Source organism: Sarcophilus harrisii, chromosome 1, assembly GCF_902635505.1.
Source record: "Sarcophilus harrisii chromosome 1, mSarHar1.11, whole genome shotgun sequence".
Taxonomy (NCBI): Eukaryota; Metazoa; Chordata; class Mammalia; order Dasyuromorphia; family Dasyuridae; genus Sarcophilus; species Sarcophilus harrisii.
The window spans coordinates 419,064,767-419,088,901 of record NC_045426.1 but is presented as its reverse complement, the minus strand read 5'-3'; the positions used below and the strand labels follow the sequence as shown (position 1 = coordinate 419,088,901).

At 30.4% G+C, this 24,135-nt stretch overlaps 1 protein-coding gene across 1 annotated transcript in view; it reads left to right on the top strand.

Moving 5' to 3' along the window:
- The first annotated feature begins 1,075 nt into the window (after window positions 1-1,075).
- CDH9 (cadherin 9) overlaps window positions 1,076-24,135 on the top strand; it is a 68,580-nt gene continuing 45,520 nt past the window's right edge. Inside the window, exons 1-3 of the mRNA XM_031946144.1 lie at window positions 1,076-1,468; window positions 9,863-9,982; window positions 10,600-10,767. Of these exons, the coding sequence (XP_031802004.1) occupies window positions 1,456-1,468; window positions 9,863-9,982; window positions 10,600-10,767 (301 nt within the window). The 5' untranslated portion in view covers window positions 1,076-1,455. The remainder of the gene's footprint in view (window positions 1,469-9,862; window positions 9,983-10,599; window positions 10,768-24,135) is intronic.

Sequence of the window (24,135 nt, the reverse complement as noted above, 5' to 3'; positions counted from 1 at the left end):
TCTTGTGAGTCAATTTCTATTCATTTGTGGATCTATTTAATTTTTGTCTTCTGAGAAAACTTTATTCACTTGTAAAATTATAAAAAAAAAACCCTTTATTGCATTGTTTGAACTTTCCCTCATATGTATGGGAACTTGGACTCTATATGCTGTTTAGAGATCCTCAACTGAAGACCTCAGTTACCTTAACCAGAAACCCAGTTGGATCCAAAGATTGATATAAGGAGTTTTCCTACATCAATGAAACTCAATATATATATATATATATATATATATATATATATATATATATATATATATATTATATGAAAACTGGCCCCACATTGGTCAATTATTGTTTCAGTATTCCTTTGATTGAATACTGGTACTAGAGACAATTAGAACAACTTTTTTTTCAGATGTCAAGGTTTTTTTTTCCCTTCCTGATTTAAAAAGTCCCTAGTATTTCCTCCAATTAGAAAGCATCAGACCACCCAATTTTGTATTCTAGATAATTGTTTTCTTTTAATTAATTGGTCTTATTGATTAATTGTTCTTAATGTATAAACATTATGTATAAAATTAACTATTTTCTATATCCTTTGGTAGATCTTTACTCAAATGTTCTTTACTCTGCTTCTTCCTTTTAATTTGTAGTTCTCATATAAACACATCCTTTTTAAATATTAAATATTAAATATTAAACAAATATGTTGATGGTTACATCAGAACTTTAAAAATTGATGAAAGTACTTAAACTTATATGTATTTGTCTATAAAAGAACAAGGACTATTTTGCACACACAACTAAAATGTTTTCTGTCTGTCTATCTTTGATCTACTCATTTATAAAGCTATAGAGTGGCAGATTTTTCTAATCTTTATTGAAAAGTTTTGGAGACTATTGAATTGACTTGAACAATATCTCATGTTGACTGTCATTTTAGTTTAATTCTACTCTCTTATCATGTATATACCCTCATAGCTTTATCCATTTGCTTAGTGATTTTTGAGTGTGACAGAGTCTGAATTTTGTAATTTTTTTCAACCACAAGACAGAAAGAAGATAACCATTGCTGACCCCAATTATAGTTAAGATTTGAACAGACTTATTCATGTGTGCTGAATGATGTGGTCTGTCATGACAATAGATATATTTATGGATTTTTTTTTTCTTTTTCTACTTCCCTGAAGCTACACACTGACCAAGATAAAGGAGATGGAAATTTAAAATACATATTAACGGGAGATGGGGCTGGCAGTCTGTTCATTATAGATGAAAATACAGGTGATATTCATGCTGCAAAGAAATTAGACAGAGAAGAAAAATCCTTGTATGTGCTACGTGCCAAGGCTATAGACAGGAAGACTGGAAGACAAGTGGAGCCTGAATCCGAATTCATCATTAAAATCCATGATATCAATGACAATGAACCGAAATTTACAAAGGACTTATATACTGCCAGTGTTCCAGAAATGTCTGGGGTTGGTAGGTATAACATGTTCTCATAAATGATTTAATATTCTCTGATTAGGGCAATAATAATTGATAGCTGTGATCATTGTTTATAAAATGGAAGAGGTATAAAATACTTTTCTAACTATTTGATTTTTTTATTTGCTTTTTCTTAATCCTTTTGTTTTTTCTTTTGTGTAGCAGAAGTGTTAGAGGTCAGATTTAAATTCAGATCATCCTGACTCCAGGGCCACTGCTCTATCCACAACACAATCTAATTGTTCCTTCTTATTTGTTTAAATTCAACTTACCTTAATTTTCCCCCTTAAGGCAATGAGCACTTACAACATTTGTTGTAAAATGCTGTTTCAACAACTAACTATGATGAAATCTGGTAATTTCAATGAGTATGGTGGATAGAGCACTGAACTTGAAGTCTAAATAACCTGCCTTAAAAACTTACTATGTGTTTGATCCTAGGAAAGTCACTTTATCTACACATGCCTGAGTTACCTCATTTGTGAAATAGGGTTATTAATACCAGCTACCTCCCAGACTAGATTTTGATGATGTTAAAATAGGACAATAATTGTAAAGTGCTTAGTATAGTGCTTGACATATGAAAGTAATATATCATAGACATACACACACATACACATATGCTATCATCATCAATACATTTTGCATGTATGACAATTCAGAAATAACAAAATCTAGGTTCTATCTGACATAATATTTTCATTGCTTTAGTTCATAAGAGAATTAAATTGAAATGAGGATAGAAAAGAAAACTTCATAAAATTCTGGGAATATTTGAGAAAAAATAGTTGACTTATTTTTCTATTACACCCCATTACATTTGTGTGGTACTTTGCACATTTTAATATGCATGAATATGCTTTGTCTCCTTTAATTTTCACAGTTACCATGTGAAATAAATTGTTTTCCTTATAGCTCTGGAGTGGTAAATAAACTGCAAGATTCTAAAGTCTAAAGTTCTTTAATATAAAGCTAAAGAACTATGGGAAGAACACAGATGTTAAAAAGAAAAATAAAAAAATGGACAAATGTTTTTTTGTGTAGTACCATGGTTAAAATTCTCCAACATCACAAAAAAAGTCAAGGAAAATAGTCCTAATTAATTATAGCACAGCATTCTAAACTAATAAAGAAAACCTGTGCGGTATATCTTAACAATTTCAAAAGGATTCTAGATGTTATAATTGTCAAGAAACTATACCTTTTAAGTTGCTTCAGGGGTTGCTTCATTGATTCTGAATAGAATCAAGAATTAAAGTACTAATTATTATTCATCTGGAGGTTGAGAGGTGGTTGAAATTAAAAAAATATTTTAAATGTCCTAAAACTCATTGCTTGAGAATATATTATTGTTCCTGAAAGGGGAAAAAAAAGAAAGAAATTGTTTTACCTTTTGGTAAAAACAAAATTAACATATTTCCAACCAAATGCTATGGGATTCCTTCTTTTTTGTGACCTAGCTCCCCTTAAATTTAGGGGTAGCTTAAATAGGATTACCTTTTATAGCCTGCTAAGAAATGACATAGCTCTCCCAAACCTTCTAAGTATTTCCCTCTAAATTTTTCTAATACTGTATGGTTGTTCTAGTTCTTTTGGTACATCTGTCAGTTTGATTTTTTTTATTATTTCTTCCATGTCCATTCTCTAAGAAAGGAGTTCTCCTCTTCCTTTTCCTCATTTAGTATTATTGTTATCATCATCATCATATTATCATTATGGCTAATATAGTGTGATACTTGCACCTGTAATTTCATTAGGACAGGGAATTTACTCTGAGGAAATTCCCCTAATCAGGTTAGAACAGTCACTGCTTTGCAATCTAAAATGCTAGAGAATTTCTTAAGAGACTGAGAGTTTAAGCGATTTATTTGGGTCCACAGAACTTATGTGTTAGGGAGAAATAGAAAATATGAAATCATCCTGACACCCCATCCAGTATGCCAAACTACCCTTTAAAAATACTTAACTTTGGCACATAGTAATTCACTTTAATTCATATTAGATCTAAATTTCTAATACTGAATCACAGAAGATTTTTAAATGTTAATATTGACCAAAGGCATACAACATTTCAAGTAGTTGGGATAGAGACTCTTGAATTATTATCTGGTAGACATTTGTCAAGGACATGGTATGAAAATTAGTCTTTTTAGTTAGAACCCTTATTCTTATTTTTGTAAGGCCTTCTCATGGTATATCCCATAGAGTTGTAAAAACAGTTAAGTAAGATAGAAATTAACCTTTTCAAAGAAGTAGTACCATTGGACATAAGTTTGCTTGTGAAATGCCGATGTCACTATGTAGGCTGGGATATCCACCTGTATAAATGAGCCCCCACCACAAAAATCCCCATCTAGGTAAAAGAGATAGTCATGTGTAATTAGCAAATGATTTTCACAGAAATAAGGATTTGTATAGCTCAGTAAATGAGCAACCACATGCTGATACAGGCAAATCACTTCTCAGTGTTGTAGATGTTTCTGTTAAGACATTAAATTGCAGACAGGAGGCCAAATATACTCTGACAAAGTGATTTTCCTGATTTTGAGATCCATATGCCAAGGAAATCACAGGTCTGGTTAATAATAAATGTAGCAAGAATATTGAGCATGGAAAGGCCTTGATTTGAATCCTGACATTCATATTTACTAGATAGACAGTAGGCAATTAACCTCCCTGAGCCTGTTTTCTCATCTGTAAAATGAGAATAAGCAGTAACACTTGTGATATTACTGCACAGTATTGCTTTGAAGAAAATGTTTTACAAAATATAGGATTCTCTGTGAATCTTGATTGCCATGTCAGAAATGTTGGTAGAACCAAGGTCAAGTGAGCAAATGACTGAAAAAGTATTCCATCACCTAGTTTTACTCAAGTAAAACTGATGCATATCACTCATAAAATCATGCGACTTTCCTCTGGATTCATATTTGTTTTTATTTCTTGACATTTAGTTGTTTTTAATGATGTGCTTTGCTTTGTTCAATTTATAATCCAAATGAATTTACCTATTAAAATAGATAGATTACATATGTGATGCTGAGTAAGTAACTTAACCTTTGTTTCAATTCTATCTGTCAAATGGAAATTATAAGATTAACCCCTATTCCTTTAGTTGTTGTCAGTATCAAATGAGATAATTGTTGTAAAATGCTTAGCCTATTTCGTGATATATAGTAAGTAGTATATGAATGTTAACTGTTAATACAAAATAATAAAATGACCAAATTTCACCATTAATCTTGATTTATCTGTTTATCTGGAAATAGATAATTGTTTTTTTGGGAAAAAAAAAGGGCTAATGTTAATTTTTTTTTCTCTTTTTGACTAAAACTACAGTAATTTTCTAAGATAGGAATTATGTCTTTTTTTTTCTCATCAGAAAAGAGAATAATTCATTCAGTTCATTACAAATTTAGTTTTTCTTATTTCCCTTCCTATCACCAACCTGCATATTCTTATGAAATTTTCTTTTTAATAGAAATATAAGATGATGCATTTATACATTTTCACAGATAACATATAAGCTGAATAATGGATTAAACCCCATATATTATATAATAAAGGATTCATTTGTCAAGTTAATCCACACTGATTTATCTGTATGATTCTTCCTTTTGCATTATGGAGAATATTCTAGTAGTTCTCCAAAAAAACTTTTTATCCTAATTATTTATAATTCCATGTGAAATCAGGCTGAAATTAATCAGTAGTGACATTTAGAAAGCTATGTGAATTGAAAGATTGTTTTGATTTTTTTCTGTATATGCTCTTTTTCTTTGCTTAGCTCCCTCTTTTCACTCTATTGTTACTGTAAAATGTTATATGTAATACTTACTTTGCCTGAATTTTATTTCTCATGTAAGCTAAGTTCCATGAGTCTCCTTTTTTATATGGCAAAAACTTAATTTTATACTGGAAAGACTCTTTATAAATCATTCATTCTAACCCCTTTACTTTAAAAATGTGAAGATTTAAATCCAGAGACATATCTCTGGATCTCTGGATTTTGACTATCTCAAAGCCAAAAAGCCAGCTTTTATTCTATTGAAAAGTTTTGGCTTAGGAGTTGGAAGGTCTGGAATTAAATTCATTTTTCTTCCATTCACTACCAGGGCAACCTTGTGCTCACTATCAATCCCTAACATCGCTATTCTTGGAATGAGGCTGCTGAAATACGTGTTTATGTTCCTTTTGACTCTAAATCTATGATCACAAAACTCACAGGTGTTTCTTCCTGGGGCATTTGCATGTGAAATAATTTTTAAGCTTCTTAGACAAAGGTTAGCTTTGTGAATTTCTTGTTTACAAATAGATGACTTTATTAAAAATATAAGGAGAAATATGTAAATTTGTTTTCATAATAATACCTATAACATATGCATGAGCCCATATGACCAAAAATAATTTCCATGGACCAATATGCTAATATATAATATTCAAATAGTGTGAAGGGATGTATGCTATACTTTTAAGAATGCTATGTTTTAGCTATGATATTAAAACTAAATCCAATGCAATCTTTCCAGACTTCTTTTCAGCTTGCTGCAGTAGGGTCAGTAGTAGTAGTAGTGGGTGGTAGTACTAGTAATAGTATTTATTATTGTTTTTTTTTTTAACACACAGGAGGGCATTTTGGCTAATATAGCTACCTACGATAAAAATAAAATAATGAATTCCTTCTGGATTTTCAAATAATTACATTAACCATTTTCATTTATGTATTATTGATCTTTGAAGATATTAGTAAAATTGTCTTTCATGATGAAATGTTTTTTTATTTTATTTAAAAGAAAAATAGACTAGGTAAGTCACATTTTGAAGAAATATTTAACTTAAATAGTATTGCCCACTCTCCACTTATTAAAATATATGCTAATTTTGCAGATATAGTTGCCATACATGCCAAATTAACTGTTCTATCTTCCTTATATTTTCTACTAAAACTTGGCATAAATTATTATTGGTGCATAAATGTAGATTTTTTAAGGTTGCTTTCTGATTCATAAATTACTCTAAAATGTAAAAAATAATTCTGTATTTTCTTTTTGTTCTTTGAGAAAAATTATAACATTGCTTAATAAATGGATTTACTTAGGTTCCCCGAGGGCAAAGATAATGCTATATTTATCTTTATGTTTTCCCCAGGGCCCAGCAATAGTTTTTGCTACAACATAAACAAATACTGATCATTGAATTAAACTGAATAAATTATGCATAGAAAAAACTGAAAATATACTTTATAGGAATATCCCTGTTCTCCATAATACTTTTGACAAGGGATCCCTATTTGGTATATGAAGTCACATTCATAAAGATATATTTTTCAATGTAAGGGGCAACAATTATTTTCCTACAACAAAACATGGAGCTTGTTCATTTTCCAAATCATTACAGATAGATTTTAAAATAGCCAATTCAAATTAGGGATTAGACCACTCAATTTTCATTTTGCTTCAGTTTCCCAAATAGAATGTTTTCAAGAATGAGAAAACTATCTTTAAATGTATAAGCAGAGTATGAAAATTTTGATATAGAGAATTTATTTATTATTTTATTTATTATTAAAATTTATTAATTTTTCTGAAATTATTTAAGCTAAAGCCATTTAAAATCATTACTCATTATCTTCCAACATATTAAAGTTATCAAAATTAACCAGCATTTTTTATAGTATAGACAACACACAAAGACTCAAAGAGTTACATAGTTTTGATTTGGAGATTTTTTTGTCAACAACATAAGAAACTTATCTGGGCCTTCTCCATTATAACACAATAATACCTAACATTTAAGGCTTTTCATCATATTTTAGATAATATGGCGAAATGTTTCATGACTATCCTATTTTCTATCACTACTATTCCCTTCCAGATAGGAATTATTTTCTTCCATCTTCCATTGGTTTCTGTTCCTTTATAGTCTGAGAAATTAAATGATTTATTCTATTTGAACTTGGATTAATGGTTTGCAGTATTATTATTTTTATTCCACAAAGTTGTTTTTCCTGACTTCCTTTTTCCACTGCTATGTTTAAAATATAAAAGTATTAATTGCATTGGAAATTATTATTAAAACATTATTTTCACACAAAGCAGTTTTGTATACATACAAGTCAGTCTTGTGGCTAATAAGAAAGTCAAAGAAGTCCAATAAAAGAAGAACTGAAGTCAGATTGTTAACTGTATCGTAATATATGCTGTTCATATAGTTATGCTCTGTGTTTTGTATAATCTTGATAAGTGTTGTGTTCAAGTGATGTTTAATATCTCTGTTGAAGGGGCAGTCAGACTACCATTCTGACAAATATGCACCAGAGATATCAACAAGTGATTTAGGGAATAGAGTTTGAAATACAATGTAGGATATGGTTAACTCTTATTGCATAAATGATTCATAATCTTGATGCAGGGAGAATTGCTTTTTTCCTTTCTGCCTTAGTTACTTTGTAGCATAAGCAAAAATATTTCTTCTTTATCTCACAGATAGATCATTTATCAGAAGATAGATATTACATAAATGTGTTATTACATAAAAGAAGAGATGGGAAATACAGTTGTCTATACAATTATGTATATCATAGGGTCATCACACTAAAGTCAGAAATTGATTTTAATTAAAAATAACTTTTTTTCTGTAAGAATAAATTATATTCGAAATCAACTGGAATTTGCATACGTGTTTATAAATGAAATGTCAAAGTGGTGTTTTCATTCTTTTTGGAAATCTGAGTTCAACAAAGAATAAAACTACCATTGTAATTCAATGTGACATGGCTAATTCAATAGCCAATAGCTACTGAGTTGTAGTAGATCAAGTCTAAAAGAGTAAAATGACTCTATAACTTTTATTTCATATTCTGGCATCATTTAGACACAATAAAGCAGGTTATTTTCATAATAGAAAATAAAACATAAAGAATTGTTAAATTCACAAAATTAAAGCTGGCATTTCTATCCTCTCTCTCTCTCTTTCTGTCACTTCTCCCTCTCCCTCTTCCTTTCCCTCTTCTTTTCCTTTTCTTTCTGTTTCTTCTCTTTCACTCTCTCTCTCTCTCTCTTTTACCCTCTCTTTCCCTCTCCTCTTCATCATGTTAACATTCACATAATAGTACCGGCTTATAAAGCACTTTGAAAACATTGGCTTATATGACTTTCACAGATACCTTCAAATTTGGTACATTATTACTTCCATTTTTTTTAAACTTAAAATGCACTTTCATCAATGTAGATTTAGTTGAGAAACTACTTCTAACTTTACATATACTTTAAATGGTCTTTTAGGATTATACAGTCTGAATTCATAAGAATTAAGATTTGAACTGATTCTTGGTTCCATGGTCAGACTTCTATTCACTGTTTAATACTGCTCTATTTTCATTTTACAGATAAGAAGACTTATCCTTGAACAAATTACTTATCATGAGTTTATATTTAAACTCAGTCCTTTTGCTTCCTTGTCCAAAGCTCTATTTATTACCCTGCTCTGCTTCTCTAAGCTTATTTATGTAAAAAGGGGGAAGAGAAAAACCATTTAGTAAGCATCTGCTATATGATATTGTTATACTAATTTTGAAGTTGAGGAAATTGAGGTAAACAGAGATTATGTGATTTGCTCAGGGCCATATAGTTATTAAGTGTTTGAAGCAGGTTTAACCTGAGGTCTTCCTGACTTTAGGCACAGCACTCTATTCACTGTGACATCTAGCTTTTTCTACATGGGCTGGAACACAGATATACATAAATATGGCATGGTAGCATAAATATGATAGGCACATGCACAAAAAAAAATGTATCAAAACTTTTCTTTCCATGTCCTGCTTTATTTGATTTATTACAAAAGTAGAGTTCCTTTTATGTCTCATCCTATTTACAAAGGATGATTAAAGTTATACAAAGAAGGATGATTAAAATAATAGAAATAAGGAATAACAGGAGGGCTATAAGTATTATATCCAGCATTAAATATTATCCAGTTAGCAATTATTACATTATCTGAAAATTACACACATATTATATTCAGTGGCAAAATCTTTTCCCTTCACAGTACTTCAAATAGATTAGCAATGTGTAGAATTAAATCACATTATATCCTTCTACATGGTAAGATCTTATTGAGTCCTTAATATACACTTATGGATACAACTAGATTAAAATTAACCAGTTTAATTTAATAAAAAATAGCCAGGAAAAGAGGGAGAAGACTGATATTTTTATTAGTTTACAGAAGAACTTCCTTTACTCTGGATACTAGTATTTGTCAAAGTCAGTACTTCATGATTCCCTGATTTAATGTTTATATAATCATAAACCATCAAAAAATGTTCCAATTCATTATTTCACATTTGTGTTCATGTGCATATCTATGGTGGGGGCAATCTGTCTTTAGGTACATCTGTTATCCAAGTTATGGCAACAGATGCAGATGACGCCAACTATGGAAATAGTGCCAAAATTGTGTACAGCATACTTCAAGGACAACCATACTTTTCAATAGACCCAGAATCTGGTAAGAAAGTAATATTTTAACATTACTACTAATATAATTTTTTTAGTAACAGATGTCAAATGAATGCCTCTAGGTCTTTCATAATTTTATTCTATAATAAGTTTATATTTGTTCAAAAAATCATTGATTATATGACTCAAAGCATTTCTGTATCACAAAGAGGAGTCTTCCTTTTGTTTAAGTATATAACTTTTAAAATGATATTCTTCTGTGCTTTAATTTCTTGTGTTTGCATTTAAACATGAAACCAAAAGTTCAATACAGCTTCATTCAAATAAATAAAACATGAAGATAATCTAAGAAAGACAAAATCTGAAGGTTGTGACAATTTCTAAAATGAAACATTCAACTGAAAGATTTTCATTGACTGAAAAGCCATGTTCGTTATCAAAAAAAAGATAATTAAATTGATTGAGCAAAGATGATACATAATAATGGCAGGGCTAGAAAACTCTCTATTCTATCAATTACATTAAATTGACTATAAATTAAAAAGCTTGTTTCAGTATACCTAAATTTTGTTTGCTGTGATTAACATCTGTTCAATATAACCTGTATAAATTCATTTTAAAACCTTACCATTAAAATACATGACTTCTCTCTCCTTTTTCCAAAAGGCATAATAAAAACAGCTTTACCAGATATGAGCAGAGAAAACAGGGAACAGTATCAAGTGGTCATCCAGGCCAAAGATATGGGAGGCCAGATGGGTGGATTATCAGGAACAACCACAGTGAATATCACTTTGACTGATGTTAACAACAATCCTCCACGATTCCCCCAGAGTAAGGAATATTCGAAGTTTATATATTTGAAGTCTTTTTATAAATACTTTCATGAAACAACACTATTTTAAGGTAGATTCTCTGTTGTGTTTTTAAAGAAAAACGAAGTTTATGTAGAATACATAAATAAGTGGAAGAAAGCTTCAAGATATTATACATATCATGTTATTTCACTTGAATTTCCCAACAACTCAGTGAAGAAGGTGTCATTATTAGTGTTTTTTATAAATGAGGAAACTAAATCTTAGGAGATATTTATTAATTTTCCAGGAATCATATAAGTAACATGTCTAAAAGAAGTTTAACTCCAGCCACTGTCATGTAATTGCTTCGATAATTAAAAAAAACAAACAAACAAATGAAAAACCCTTCAATTTTACTAGTATTGAATTGAAAAGTAAAAGGAATTAAGAGAACAAGTACTTTAGCTATTTTGGCTAAATTCCTTATCCTTCTTTCCAGCCAGAGTTAGTCCATAAATCTTTATATATTTTCTGCCTTCTCATCAACTTATCTTTTAAATTTACCAGCTCCTCTTCTTTATCAATTTATACCATGCTACCAAATTCCAAATTGGCTAATGGGAAGCATTCAGACTCAGGAGGAATTGGAAGGTATTATAAATTGTACCAGAGTATAGACAAGATTAATGAGGAGAATCATTCCAATTCCTCCCTGGCACCACCCCAAGCTCTGAGCTCAGCTCTTCAAATATAATACACTATTCATGCTAGTTATTTTACCTTTGCCTGTTTCAATTATGACAGAATTATTAATAGGTCCAGTGATTCAATTCAGTTCAATCAACACACATTCAATCAATGTTGAAGCCTAATCATTAATACCAAAAATACAAATTAATCTCATTTAATTATAATAATAATGATTATTGTTATTAATAATAATTGAATGTTAATAAATACTGTGCCCTTGAAGTTTATAGAGAACAATTGGAGCTTTAAATATTTCATTGTTTAAATAAATGAATGAATTAATAAGAAAATGAACAAAACAAATAAATGATTTCACTGTAAAGCATTGATTCACATCTTAACAAGGATTTATGATAACTCAAAAATAGAACCATTATTTAATCTAACAAACCTTAACAGAAATAGAAGATCATAATCTTTATTTTTCATATGTTTTCTAAAACTTATTTTTTTTTTGTCTGGACCTATGATATCATTGGTGTTTAGTAGAGAAACTTCCCACTGAGGCAGATTAGTAATTTGTATATAACATAATAGTCTCATTTCCTGGGTACTTACATGTTAAGGGACATCCGGTCATCCTCATAGTTATTTCACATACTGGAATTTATCAAAATAAATTCCCATTTATAAAAAGGGTTTAAGGCAATCTTAATTAATTAAATCATTTATTAATTAAAATTATATTTTGAAGTATTATTGTATATATTTAAAATTGCCTACTGCATTTTATGCTCTGAATTATTCAAAATGCCTGTTGATTTTAACAGACTATATCAGAGAATCATTCCTATATGACTTGCATTTTGTCTTTGTTAAGTAAATATAGTATTTAATGTATTATCTAGTGCCCCATGAACTAAAGTTTTTAAAAAGAGAGCAGAAAAAATTTATCATTCCATCATCATCATCATGAATACTCCTTTCATTGCCTCAAATTGAAACAACTCTAGTTCACAACTTGATTGCTATTTTTCTGATAACAAAAATCATAATAATACAAAATAAGCAATAACAAGACAAAACATATTCCAAAGTGTATCTAGATTTACTATCTTTGATAATGAATCTCAAAATTAACTAGGTAAGATTTTTAATAACAGACATAAAGTTCATTATTAGGCCAAAATTTGAAAATGTTAAGAGGTAGGAATGATCTATCAGGAATTCAAATCTTTTATTTCATTCTTTAAAAACACAGCATTATCTTTCTTTTGTAGAAAGAGAAAAAAAAATCAATAAATTTTTTGTAATAATTCAGAGATAGATATATAATATAATTATATTGATGTTATAACTGTTTTATACAGCCAAAATTTTCATACAATAATACTTTCCTATCTTAAGACACAAATATTTTCTAATTCTCTTTTATCCCTTTTTTATATGTTGAGACTAAAATCAGATGAGATTTGGATATGTTTTCATATCATGTGATCATATTTATAATTCTTAATTGATAAGAAAAAGACTTTCATTTTAGCAAAAATGGCATTGGCCATAGTTAATATATAACAAAAGACATATTCAAAAATATATCATGTTTGATGATAATGTATATTTGAGGGAGAAAATTCTGAGACTCAGATTGTCTGGCCTGGTAAATTCCAAGTACCATGTGAACATGAGAGTCCCTTAAAATTTATTCCTTACACTAGCCCATTAAAACAAACTCTCAGTGTATCATCTCATTATTCTCAGACATAGCCTAAACTTGGGACAATATTGTTAGAAGATTATATATATATATATATATATATATATATATATATATACATATATATATATTCTATGCATGAAATTATATTTGAAAAAACATTAAATTTTAAAATGAAACCTTCATTTTTACTTCCTGTATAACCATAGATGTTTGACTATATAAAAGTAAAACCTGTTTTAATTCTAGACTTCCTCATCTATTAAATGGAAATTATTCTCCTTGTATAACACACTTCAAAGAGTTTTTGTGGATAAAGTGAAAGAATATACATTAAGAATATTGAAAGCATTCTTATAAGTGAGACCTACTAGGATATTGTGCATTTGCTCTATTAAGAATGTGTATGATAGAGAATCCCCTCAACTCCATGATAGAAAATTCCCTTCCTAATCTTTCTCTTTTGTTAACAACAACTCTGTGTATAAGAGGTGAGAAATAAAACACATTTGGAATCAATCAACCCTATGTTAACTAATAGTTCTGCTATGTATGTGGGCAAGGTATTTCTTCTTTCTGAGTCACTTTTTTCTTCTGAAATGCAGGTCTAATAAAACTTGAATTACCTATCTCAAAAAGTATTTGGGGAGGGGGGAAAACAGATTGTGTATTTTAATATGCTTCATAAATGATAAAGAACTACATAAAAGGAGGCTCCCAGTCAAAATACAATCTAAATTTTGGTGACAAATTCAGAAAAAATCAACTTAAAACAAGATTCTTAAACGATATCTTAAATTTATCTTAATATCAGCATATGTCATCAATATGACCCTAAAACCATTGCTGGAAAATTAAATGTTCTGTCAAATGCATTATTTATCATAATGTATTTATGTAAATGTATATTCAACAATTTTTTCCCTAAAATGTTCAATTTGTAATGTACACATAAGCTTGGTATGCATTTTTTCCTTAACAAGTTTTAATTGTTTATTTAAATTTTAATATGAAACAGTCTCAATTATACCACAAGAGAAAAACAGAGAATTGAACAAAATCCCATCAAACTGAGCTTATTTGAATGTTATTAAACCGAAACTTTAGTTGTCAGCTACTCATATCCACCACACAATACTTAGCTCTTCACTTGAATGTATCTATTAGGACTAGACTCTGTGTTTTGGGGTATATTTGATCACACAAAGATCATGTCATTGATAAAAATAAATGGTAATCATTTTTTTTCTGCACCATCATTAAAACATCTTGAAAAAATCTTCAATATTTATTTAGATTGTTGATTCATTTTCTAATAAATAGCACTAAATTTAGAAAGGCATTCTTTAAAAATAAAGAACTGCTCCATAATATATTAAATATTTTGATGTTCACATAAGCATTTTTATTAGATTACTTTGTAAATTTGATTTACAAGATTATAAAATTAGAAATTCTAATAATTTCTTCTGAAAAGCTTAAATTGGTTCAGATACATTATTACACTTAGTCCCAAATGATCTCTTTAGATGTTATTGCCTACATTTCAGATTAAAGTAACTATAGCTAAGCAGCACAATGGGGTAAAATACTGATTCTAGAATTATAGAATATGAGTTTGAGTATAATTCCAGAGTTGCATTCCTATGTTTGACTTTGGGAACTTTGCTTAACACACACAAGATGTTTTCTTTTCAACTGCTCAATGAAAGAATTTGACTAGATGTTTTCTGAAGATTGTTCTCCCCATAGCAATGTGATTTAATATAGATTGCCTTCTCATGTCCACTATCTTAGATATGTTAGATAATGACTTAAGGGCATAGGGCAAGTTTTGAAATCGAAAACAAATACAATTTTGATAATCTAAAAGTTTTTAAATTCATTTTTGTAATTTAAAAAATATTTGTAGTTTAAGCAGACATATTCTTCAAAGAAGCTTTGCATAAGGGAGTGTCACAAGACAGTTTTTCTCTCTTCAAGATATATATTCAGATTTCCTTTAATAACAATAAATATTATTTTTAAGGTTATCAAAGAGTTTTATATTTGTAACATTGCTGATCTTGGCCATCATTGCCTAAAAGTCCAGATATGTTATTTCAACCTCTTCCTCAAGGCTCTCTGATACTCTTTAGAGGAACTGGGAGAGGCTCTTTGCCACTGGCTCCAGCCTCTTCCCCCCAAGCAATTCTTTTCAGTTTAGGATGGTCCCTGGACTTCAACTTTATTTGTCCAGTAACAGTCCTATTACATTTTGAGAGGACTATTTATTTCAAAAGGCAAAATTACTCTCCAAAATATGAGGCTTAATTCAATCCCCATTTTGTGCCAGCTAAATCTTTGGGGAGGTTAAGACTATTAGGTTCAGGTCTTAATTCATTTCCTATAATTCATAGATTTTGGTCCATGTCCAAAACTCACTTAAGGCTTGAATCACATCTCATGAAGAAGCAAAGGAAACCTATTGTATCTGAGGGAAAGAAGAGAGGGGGATGAACATAATGTGAATCTTACTCTCATCAGATTTGACTCAAAGAGAAAATCATAGACATATTTGGTTTACATAGAAACTTCTCCCACCTCATTGAAAAGTGGGAGGGGAAAAGGGTAAAGGGAAGGGGTAGGCTAAATAGAAGGAGATACAGAAATAATAAGGGAAAGGTTTAAGAAAAGGGGAGGGACTTTAAGGAGGAGGGAGGAATTCTAAAGGGGTAGGTCTGTGTGAGGCAAGTAGTGCTCTTAAGTTTAATACTGGGGAGGGAAGTAAAAAGAGAAGGAAAGAGAAAAGCATAATTTGGGGATAATAAGATGGCAGGAAATACAGAATTAATAGTTTTAACCATAAATGTGAATGGAGTAAACTTCTCCATAAAGCAGAGGCAGATGGCAGACTGGATTAAAAGCCAGAATCCTACAATACGTTGTTTACAAGAAACACACCGGAAGCAGGAAGATACATGCAGAGTAAAGTGTTGGAATCCTTGTGTCAACTCAACTTGAAACAAGGTGAAAACTCAAGGGTGATGTCAGAATTCTGGTGTTAACTCAATAGAATTGATACAGTGTTTATTGGTTCACACCTTAGAGTGAATCCTTACAAGGTGATAAGTTGCTAATACTGATAGAAACAATGCTTGTGTTCACACCTTTAGAGAGCTCATAAGTATCTTACTCAATGGAGTTCACACGTCTGGGAGATTTCAGAGAGCATGCTGGGAGATATCCCACAATCCCACTCTCAGAGAAGTAGCATAAATACAGTTCCAGTGAGCAACTCAAGAGAGTTTTTGGGGGAATTTCTCCGGAACATCAATGGGGTTCAGAGACGGGACACTCTGGAAGAAATCCTACAAGCCCTATCTTCGAGGCAAGAGAGATTAATTGCATCTTCCAATTTGGTGCTGGCTGGAGGCTGAAGAAAGCAGAGGTAGAAGCCAAGGACAAAGCTGCAAGAGCTCAAGCAGAGAGATAGGTCTCTGAACTAACCGGGCTAATTTGGAAGGAGAAATAAACGTTTGCATTTTTACCAGCTGGCTGCATTTTGGAGTAATTATTTATTTCAACTGAGATTAAGGCTGCCTCCAGAAAACCTTCACAGTAAAGGTAAAAGATTGGAGCAAAATCTACTATGTTTCAGGTGATATAAAAAAAAAGCAGGAGTAGCCATTCTGATTTCAGATTAAGTAAAAGCAAAAACTGATCTAATTAAAAGAGATAAGGAAGGGCACTATATCTTACTGAAGAATAGCATAGATAATGAAGCACTATCAATAATAAACATATATGCACCAAGTGGTATAGTATCTAAATTCCTAAAGGAGAAATTAAGAGAACTACAAGGAGAAATAGAAAGCAAAAGTATAATAGTGGGAGATCTCAACCTTGTACTCTCAGAACTAGATAAATCAAACCATAAAATAAATAAGGAAGAAATTAAAGAAGTAAATAGAACACTGACAGATTTGAATGGAGACAGAAAGGAGTACACTTTCCTGGCAATTCATGGAACCTATAGAAAAATTGACCATATATTAGGATACAAAGACCTCAAATTCAAATGCAGAAAGACAGAAACAGTAAATACATTTTTTTTTTTCAGATCAGGATGCAATAAAACTACATTCAATAAAAAGCCAGGGGAAAATAGACCAAAAAGTAATTAGAAACTAAATAATCTCATCCTAAAGAATAAATGGTTGAAACAGCAAATAATAGACACAATTAATAATTTCTGTAGAGAATGACAATAATGAGACGTCATACCAAAATGTGTGGGATACAGCCAAGGCAGTGATAAAGGGAAATTTACATCTTTAGAAGCTTACTTGCATAAAATAGACAAAGAAAAAAATCAATGAATTAGGTTTGCATCTAAAATAAGCTAGAAAAAGAGCAAATTAAAACCCCCAATCAAATACTAAACTTGAAATTCTAAAAAATAAAAGGAGAAATTAATAAAATTGAAAGTAAATAAAAACTATTGAATTAATAAATAAATGTAAGGGTTGGTTTTATGAAAAAAACCCAACAAAATAGATACACCCTTGGTAGATTTGATTACAAAAAGGAAAGAGGAAAATCAAATTGTTAGTCCTAAAAACAAAAAGAGAGAACTTTCCACCATGGAAGAGGAAATGAGAGCAATACTTTTGCTCTTTATACCCAACTTTATGCCAATAAATTTGATAATTTAAATGAAACAGATGAATACCTTCAAAAATACAGGTTGCTCAGATTAACAGAGGAAGAAGTAAATTGGTTAAATAGTCTCATTTAGGAAAAAGAAATAGAACAAGCTATTAATCAACTCCCTAAGAAAAAATCCCCGGGACCAAATGGATTTACATATGAATTCTACCACACATTTAAAGAACAATTAACTCCAATGCTATATAAACTTTTTGGAAAAATTAGGGAGTGAAGGAGTTCTTCCTTTTATGACACAGCCATGGTACTGATACTTAAACCAGGTAGAATGAAAACAATAAAGAAAATTATAGGCCAGTCTTTCTAATGAACATCGATACAAAAATCTTAAATAAAATATTAGCAAAAAGATTACAGAAAATTATCTCCAGCATAATACACCATAACCAAGTAGGATTTATACCAGAAATGCAAGGCTGGTTCAATATTAGAAAAACTATTAGCATAATTGACTATATCAATAACCAAATTAACAAAAAAAATAGATAAAATTTAACATCCATTTCTATTAATAGCACTAAAGAATAGTATAGGAACAAACAGACTTTTCCTTAAAATAGTTAGTAGCATTTATTTAAAACCATCAGTAAGTATCATATGTAATGGGGATAAACTGGAACCATTTCCAATAAAATTAGGAGTGAAATAATGTTGCCCACTATCACCATTACTATTCAATATTGTGTTAGAAACACTAGCTTCAGCAATAAGAGATGAAAAAGAGATTAAAGGAATTAGAGTAGGTAATGAGGAAACCAAATTATCAATCTTTGCACATGATATTATGGTATACTTAAAGAACCCTAGAGATTCTACTAAAAAGCTATTAGAAATAATCCACACCTTTAGCAAAGTTGCAGGATACAAAATAAATCCACATAAATCATTGGCATTTTTATACATCACTAACAAAATCCAACAGCAAGAGGTATAAAGAGAAATTACATTTAAAATAACTGTCCATAATATAAAATATTTGAGAATCTATCTGCCAAGGGAAAGTCAGGAACGATATGAGCAAACCTACAAAACACTTTCCTTACAAATAAAGTCAGATCTAAGCAATTAGAAAAATATTAAATGCTCTTAGATAGGTCAAGCAAATATAATAAAGATGACAATACTACCTAAACTAATCTATTTATTTAGTGCTATACTAATCAGACTCCCAAGAAACAATTTTAATGACTTAGAAAAAATAACAAAAAATTTTATCTGGAACAGCAAAAGGTCAAGACTTTCAAGGGTACTAATGAAAACAAAAATCAAATGAAGTTGGCCAAGCTGTACCCGATTTAAAACCGTATTTAAAAAGCACCAGTCACAAAAACCAATTGCTATTGGCTAAGAAATAGACTATTTGATCAATGGAATAGGTAAGGTTTACAGGACAAAATAGTCAATAACTATAGAAATCTAGTGTATGACAAACCCAAAGACCCCAGCTTTGGGGATAATAATTCATTATTTGACAAAAACTGCTGGGAAAATTGGAAATTAGTGTGGCAGAAACTAGGCACTTACCCACATTTAACACCACACACCAAGATAAGATCAAAATGGGTTCATGATCTAGGAATAAAAAATGAGATTATAAATAAATTAGAAGAACATAGAATAGTTTACCTCTCAAACCTGTGGAGGAGGAAGGAATTTGTGACCCAAGAAGAACTAGAAGTCATTATTGATCACAACATAGAAAATTTTGATTATATTAAGTTAAAAATATTTTTTAAAATCAATACTAATTCAGAAAGGATTAGAAGGGAAGCAATAAACTGGAAAGGCATTTTTACAGCTAAAGGTTCTGCTAAAGGCCTCATCTCTAAAAATATAGGGAATTGACTCAAATTTATAAGAAATCAAGGCATTCTCCAATTGATAAATGGTCAAAGGATATGAATTATTTTCAGATGAAGAAATTGAAACTATTTCTAGTCATATGAAAAGGTGTTCCAAATAATTATTGATCAGAGAAATGCAAATTAAGACAACTCTATGTGTTGTCACCTTATTTACTTAAATTTTATTATGAAAATATCATGCTAAAGGCCTGTCTACATGAACCAAAAGCTTTTATGTAAAAATACTTGTGAAATATCAACAATATGAGATATGCAGATAATTAAGAAGCCTTTTAAAATTAATTTTAACACATTCCTTTATGAATCATATTGTGAGAGAAAAATCAGAGAAAGAGGGAAAAACCATGGGAGTTATAAAAAAAAATGGAATAAAGAAGCCAACATAGCATGTGTTAATTTACATTCAATCTCCTAAGGTTTTGTTTTGTTTTGTTTTTTTATTTTATTTTATGGTTCCTGCATGCAGATGGCATTTTCTATCCAAAGTCTATTGGGATTGCTTTGAATCACTGAACCACTTAGAAGAAGCAAGTCTTTCATAGTTGATCATCGCACATTCTTGCTGTTATTGTGTACAATGTATTTTTGTTTCCTTCAGCATCAGCTCATGTAAATCTTTCCAGGACTTTTTAAAACCAACTTGTTCATTATTTTTAATAAAATGATAATATCTCATTACCTTCATATGCCCACAACATGTTTCCAGTTTTTTGCTACTACAAAAATTGCTGCTACAAACTTTTTTGAATATGTGGGGCTTTTTCCCTCCTTTATAATTTCCTTGTGATACATACCCAGTAATGGCACTGCTGGATCAAAGGGTATGCACAGTTTTTAGCCCTTTGGGAATAGTTCCAAATTGTTCTCCAGTATGATTAGATTTTTTCACAACTGCACCAACAATGCATTAGAGTTCCAGTTTTCCCACATCACCTTCAACATTCATTATTATCTTTTCATCAATATCATTATTACCTTTTAATGATCTTAGGCAATCTGAGAAGTATAAGATGATATCTTAGAGCTATTTTAATTTGCATTTCTCTAAGCAATGATGATTTACATATGAAAAAATGTTTGACTATAGATGGCTTCAATTTCATCATCTGAAAATTGTCTGTTCACATCCTTTGAACAATTATCAAATAGGGAATGACTTGTATTGCTATAAATTTGACACAGTTCTTTATATATTTTAGAAATGAGACCTTTATCAGTAATACTGGTTGTAAATTTTTTTTTCCCCCTAACTTTGCACTTCCTTTTTAATCTTGTTTCTGTTAAGTTTTGTTGTGCAAAAATATTTTTGATTTAATGTGATCAGAGTTTTCCCTTATCCTTTTCATGATGTTCTCTAGTGCTTTGATTATAAATTCCCCCCTTTTCCAAAGATCTGCTCAGTAAATTATCCCTTGTTTTCCTATTTTTTTTTTTATAGTATACTCCTTCATACTCAAATAATGTATCCATTTTGACCTTATTTTGCTATGGGGCTTGAGAAACTTGGCATATGCCTAGTTTCTGAAATATTATTTTTCAGTTTTCCCAGTTATTTTTGTCAAATAAAATGTCTTATTCCAGAAGCTGGATTGGGGCCCGGGAGGGGGGGTTATGATTGCTATAGGCCTTGATTATTGTGTCATCTGTAGTTAATCTATTCTATTGATCCACCACTCTATTTTTTAGCCAGTACCTAATGATTTTGATGACTGCTGCTTTATAATATAGTTTTAGGTTTGGGAATGCTAGGCCACCATCCTTTGTAATTTTTTTTCATTGATTCCCTTAATATCCTTGATCTTTTATTCTTCCAGATAAATTTTGTTATTATTTTTCCTATTTTTATAAAATAATGTTTTGATAGTTTGATTGGTATGGCACTGAACAAGCAGACCGATTTAGGCAGAATTGTCATTTTTATTACATTAGCTTGTCCTAGCCATGAACAATTGACACTTTTCTAAATGTTTAGATCTGATTTTATTTTTGTGCCAAGCATTTCGTAATTGTGTTCTTATATTTCTTGGGTTTGTTTTGGCAGGTAAACCCCCAAGTACTTTATTTTGTCTACAATAATTTTAAATGGAATTTCTCTTCATATGCTGATTTCTCTTGGTGATGGGCTTTGTCAGTAATATATAGAAATCCTATTGATTTGTATGGGTTTATTTTTATATTCTGCAACTTTGCTAAAACTATGAATTGTTTCTAGATTGAATTTGTTTTTGGTTGGTTTTCTAGGATTCTCTAAGTATATCATCATATCATCTGCAAATAGTGATACTTTTCTTTCCTCACTGCCCTATTCTAATTCTTTTATTACTTTTTCTTTTCTTATTGCTAAAGCCAGCATTTCTAGTACAATGTTGAATAATAGTGTTCATAATGGGCATCCTTGGGACAATTAGGTGGCACACAGAATAGAGCACGAGCCCTTAATTGGAGGATCTAAGTTCAAATATGGCCTCATAAACTTAACACTTCTAACTGTGTGACCCTGGACAAGTCACAACCCCAATTGCATCAGTTAAAAAAAAGGAGGGGGATCTTTGTTTCACTCCTTATCTTATTAGGAATGCATCCAGCTTCTCTCCATTACTAATAATGCTTGCTGTAGGTTTTAAATAGATACTGCTTATTATTTGGAGGAAATTCTCCTTTGTTGACCCTGTGCTTTCCAGTGTTTTTAATAGGAATGGGTGTTGCATTTTGTTAAAAGCTTTTTTTGCTTTGAGAATATATGACTTCTGTTAGTTTTGTTATTGATATGTTTTAGAAGCCTTTTGATAAGAGTAAAAGAACAAAGTGCAATGCTGTATTGAAGATTAACATAAAAAAGTAAGATCTTAATAATGGGTCTCATTACCTTATGCCAAATAGAGAGAATGATTTGGAAGCAAAGTCAGATTTTATATGCCTCGACTCAAAAATCACTCTAGTTGGAAAATACAATTATAAAATTAAAAGATTCTTTCTCCTTGGAAGGAAAGGTATGCCAAATGTGTATAAAATATTAAAAAGGAAAAAATATCACCTTGCCAACAAAATTCCATATATCAAAGCTATAATTTTTCATTTGTTTGTTCATTTTCTACTAGTGATATATGACCATGAGAACTGGACTACAATAAAAACTGAGCATTATAGAATTGATGCTTTAAATGTGTGATATTAGACAAGTCTTTTGTGAGTTTTTGGATAGCATAAATATAAAATCACTCAATACTTAAAGGAATTAATTCAGGATATTCACAGGAAGGTCAAATACTAAAGCTGAAGGTTAGATACTTTGGTCACACAATAAGAAAATAAGTGACATTGGAAAAGACACTAATGTTGGGAATGATTGAAGGCAAAAGGAAAAGGGGATAGGAGAGGATGAAATGGATCGATAGTATCATAGAACAATCAACATGAAGTTTGACTTCAAAAGATAATAGAGAGAAAAATATGGGATACTATGGTCAAAGAAATCACAATAAAATTAAACATGACTGAACAGCTAAATGACAAAAAGAAATTATAAATTAAAGAATAATAGATATAGAGCATGGAGGACATCAAACACTATCTATTTAATCCCCACTTTTTTATAGTTGAAAAAACTAAGATTTCAAGAGCAGTCATACAAGTTGCAATTATCATCAGTGGCATTTGGAACTTGATTTACTGATTTCTGAGGCACTTATTTTGTGTTTTGTTTTTGCTGGGATTTGAATTGTGAGCTAGGAAGCACCTACTTTTCTAGCTCCATAACATATTACAACTTTAGAATTATGTAAATAAAGAAAAAACTTTTCTTTTCATTTTTACCATGATATACTTGACCAGTTTATAAAAAAAATGTTCTTGAACAAATTATTCATTATTATCATCACCATCATCATCAAAATAATAAAAAAAATTATATCTACATAAAGAACAGTGTAGGCATAATTATGTTTATGTCATAATAATGCCTTAAATGTGGTTAAATTTAAATTCAATTGGTGCTTTCTAAACACAGCTTCAGTTGAGCATCACAATAATCTTGTATGGCAGTCAGTGACAACATTATTTTACTTTTTTTTTTTATTTAATAGCCTTTTATTTACAGGATATATATACATGGGTAACTTTACAGCATTAACAATTTCCAAACCTCTTGTTCCAATTTTTCACCTCTTATCCCCCCACCCCCTCCCCTAGATGGCAGGATGACCAGTAGATGTTAAATATATTAAAATATAAATTAGATACACAATAAGTATACATGACCAAAACGTTATTTTGCTGTAGAAAAAGAATCAGACTCTGAAATATTGTACAATTAGCTTGTGAAGGAAATCAAAAATGCAGGTGTGCATAAATATAGGGATTGGGAATTCAATGTAAAGGTTTTTCGTCATCTCCCAAAGTTCTTTTTCTGGGCATAGCTAGTTCA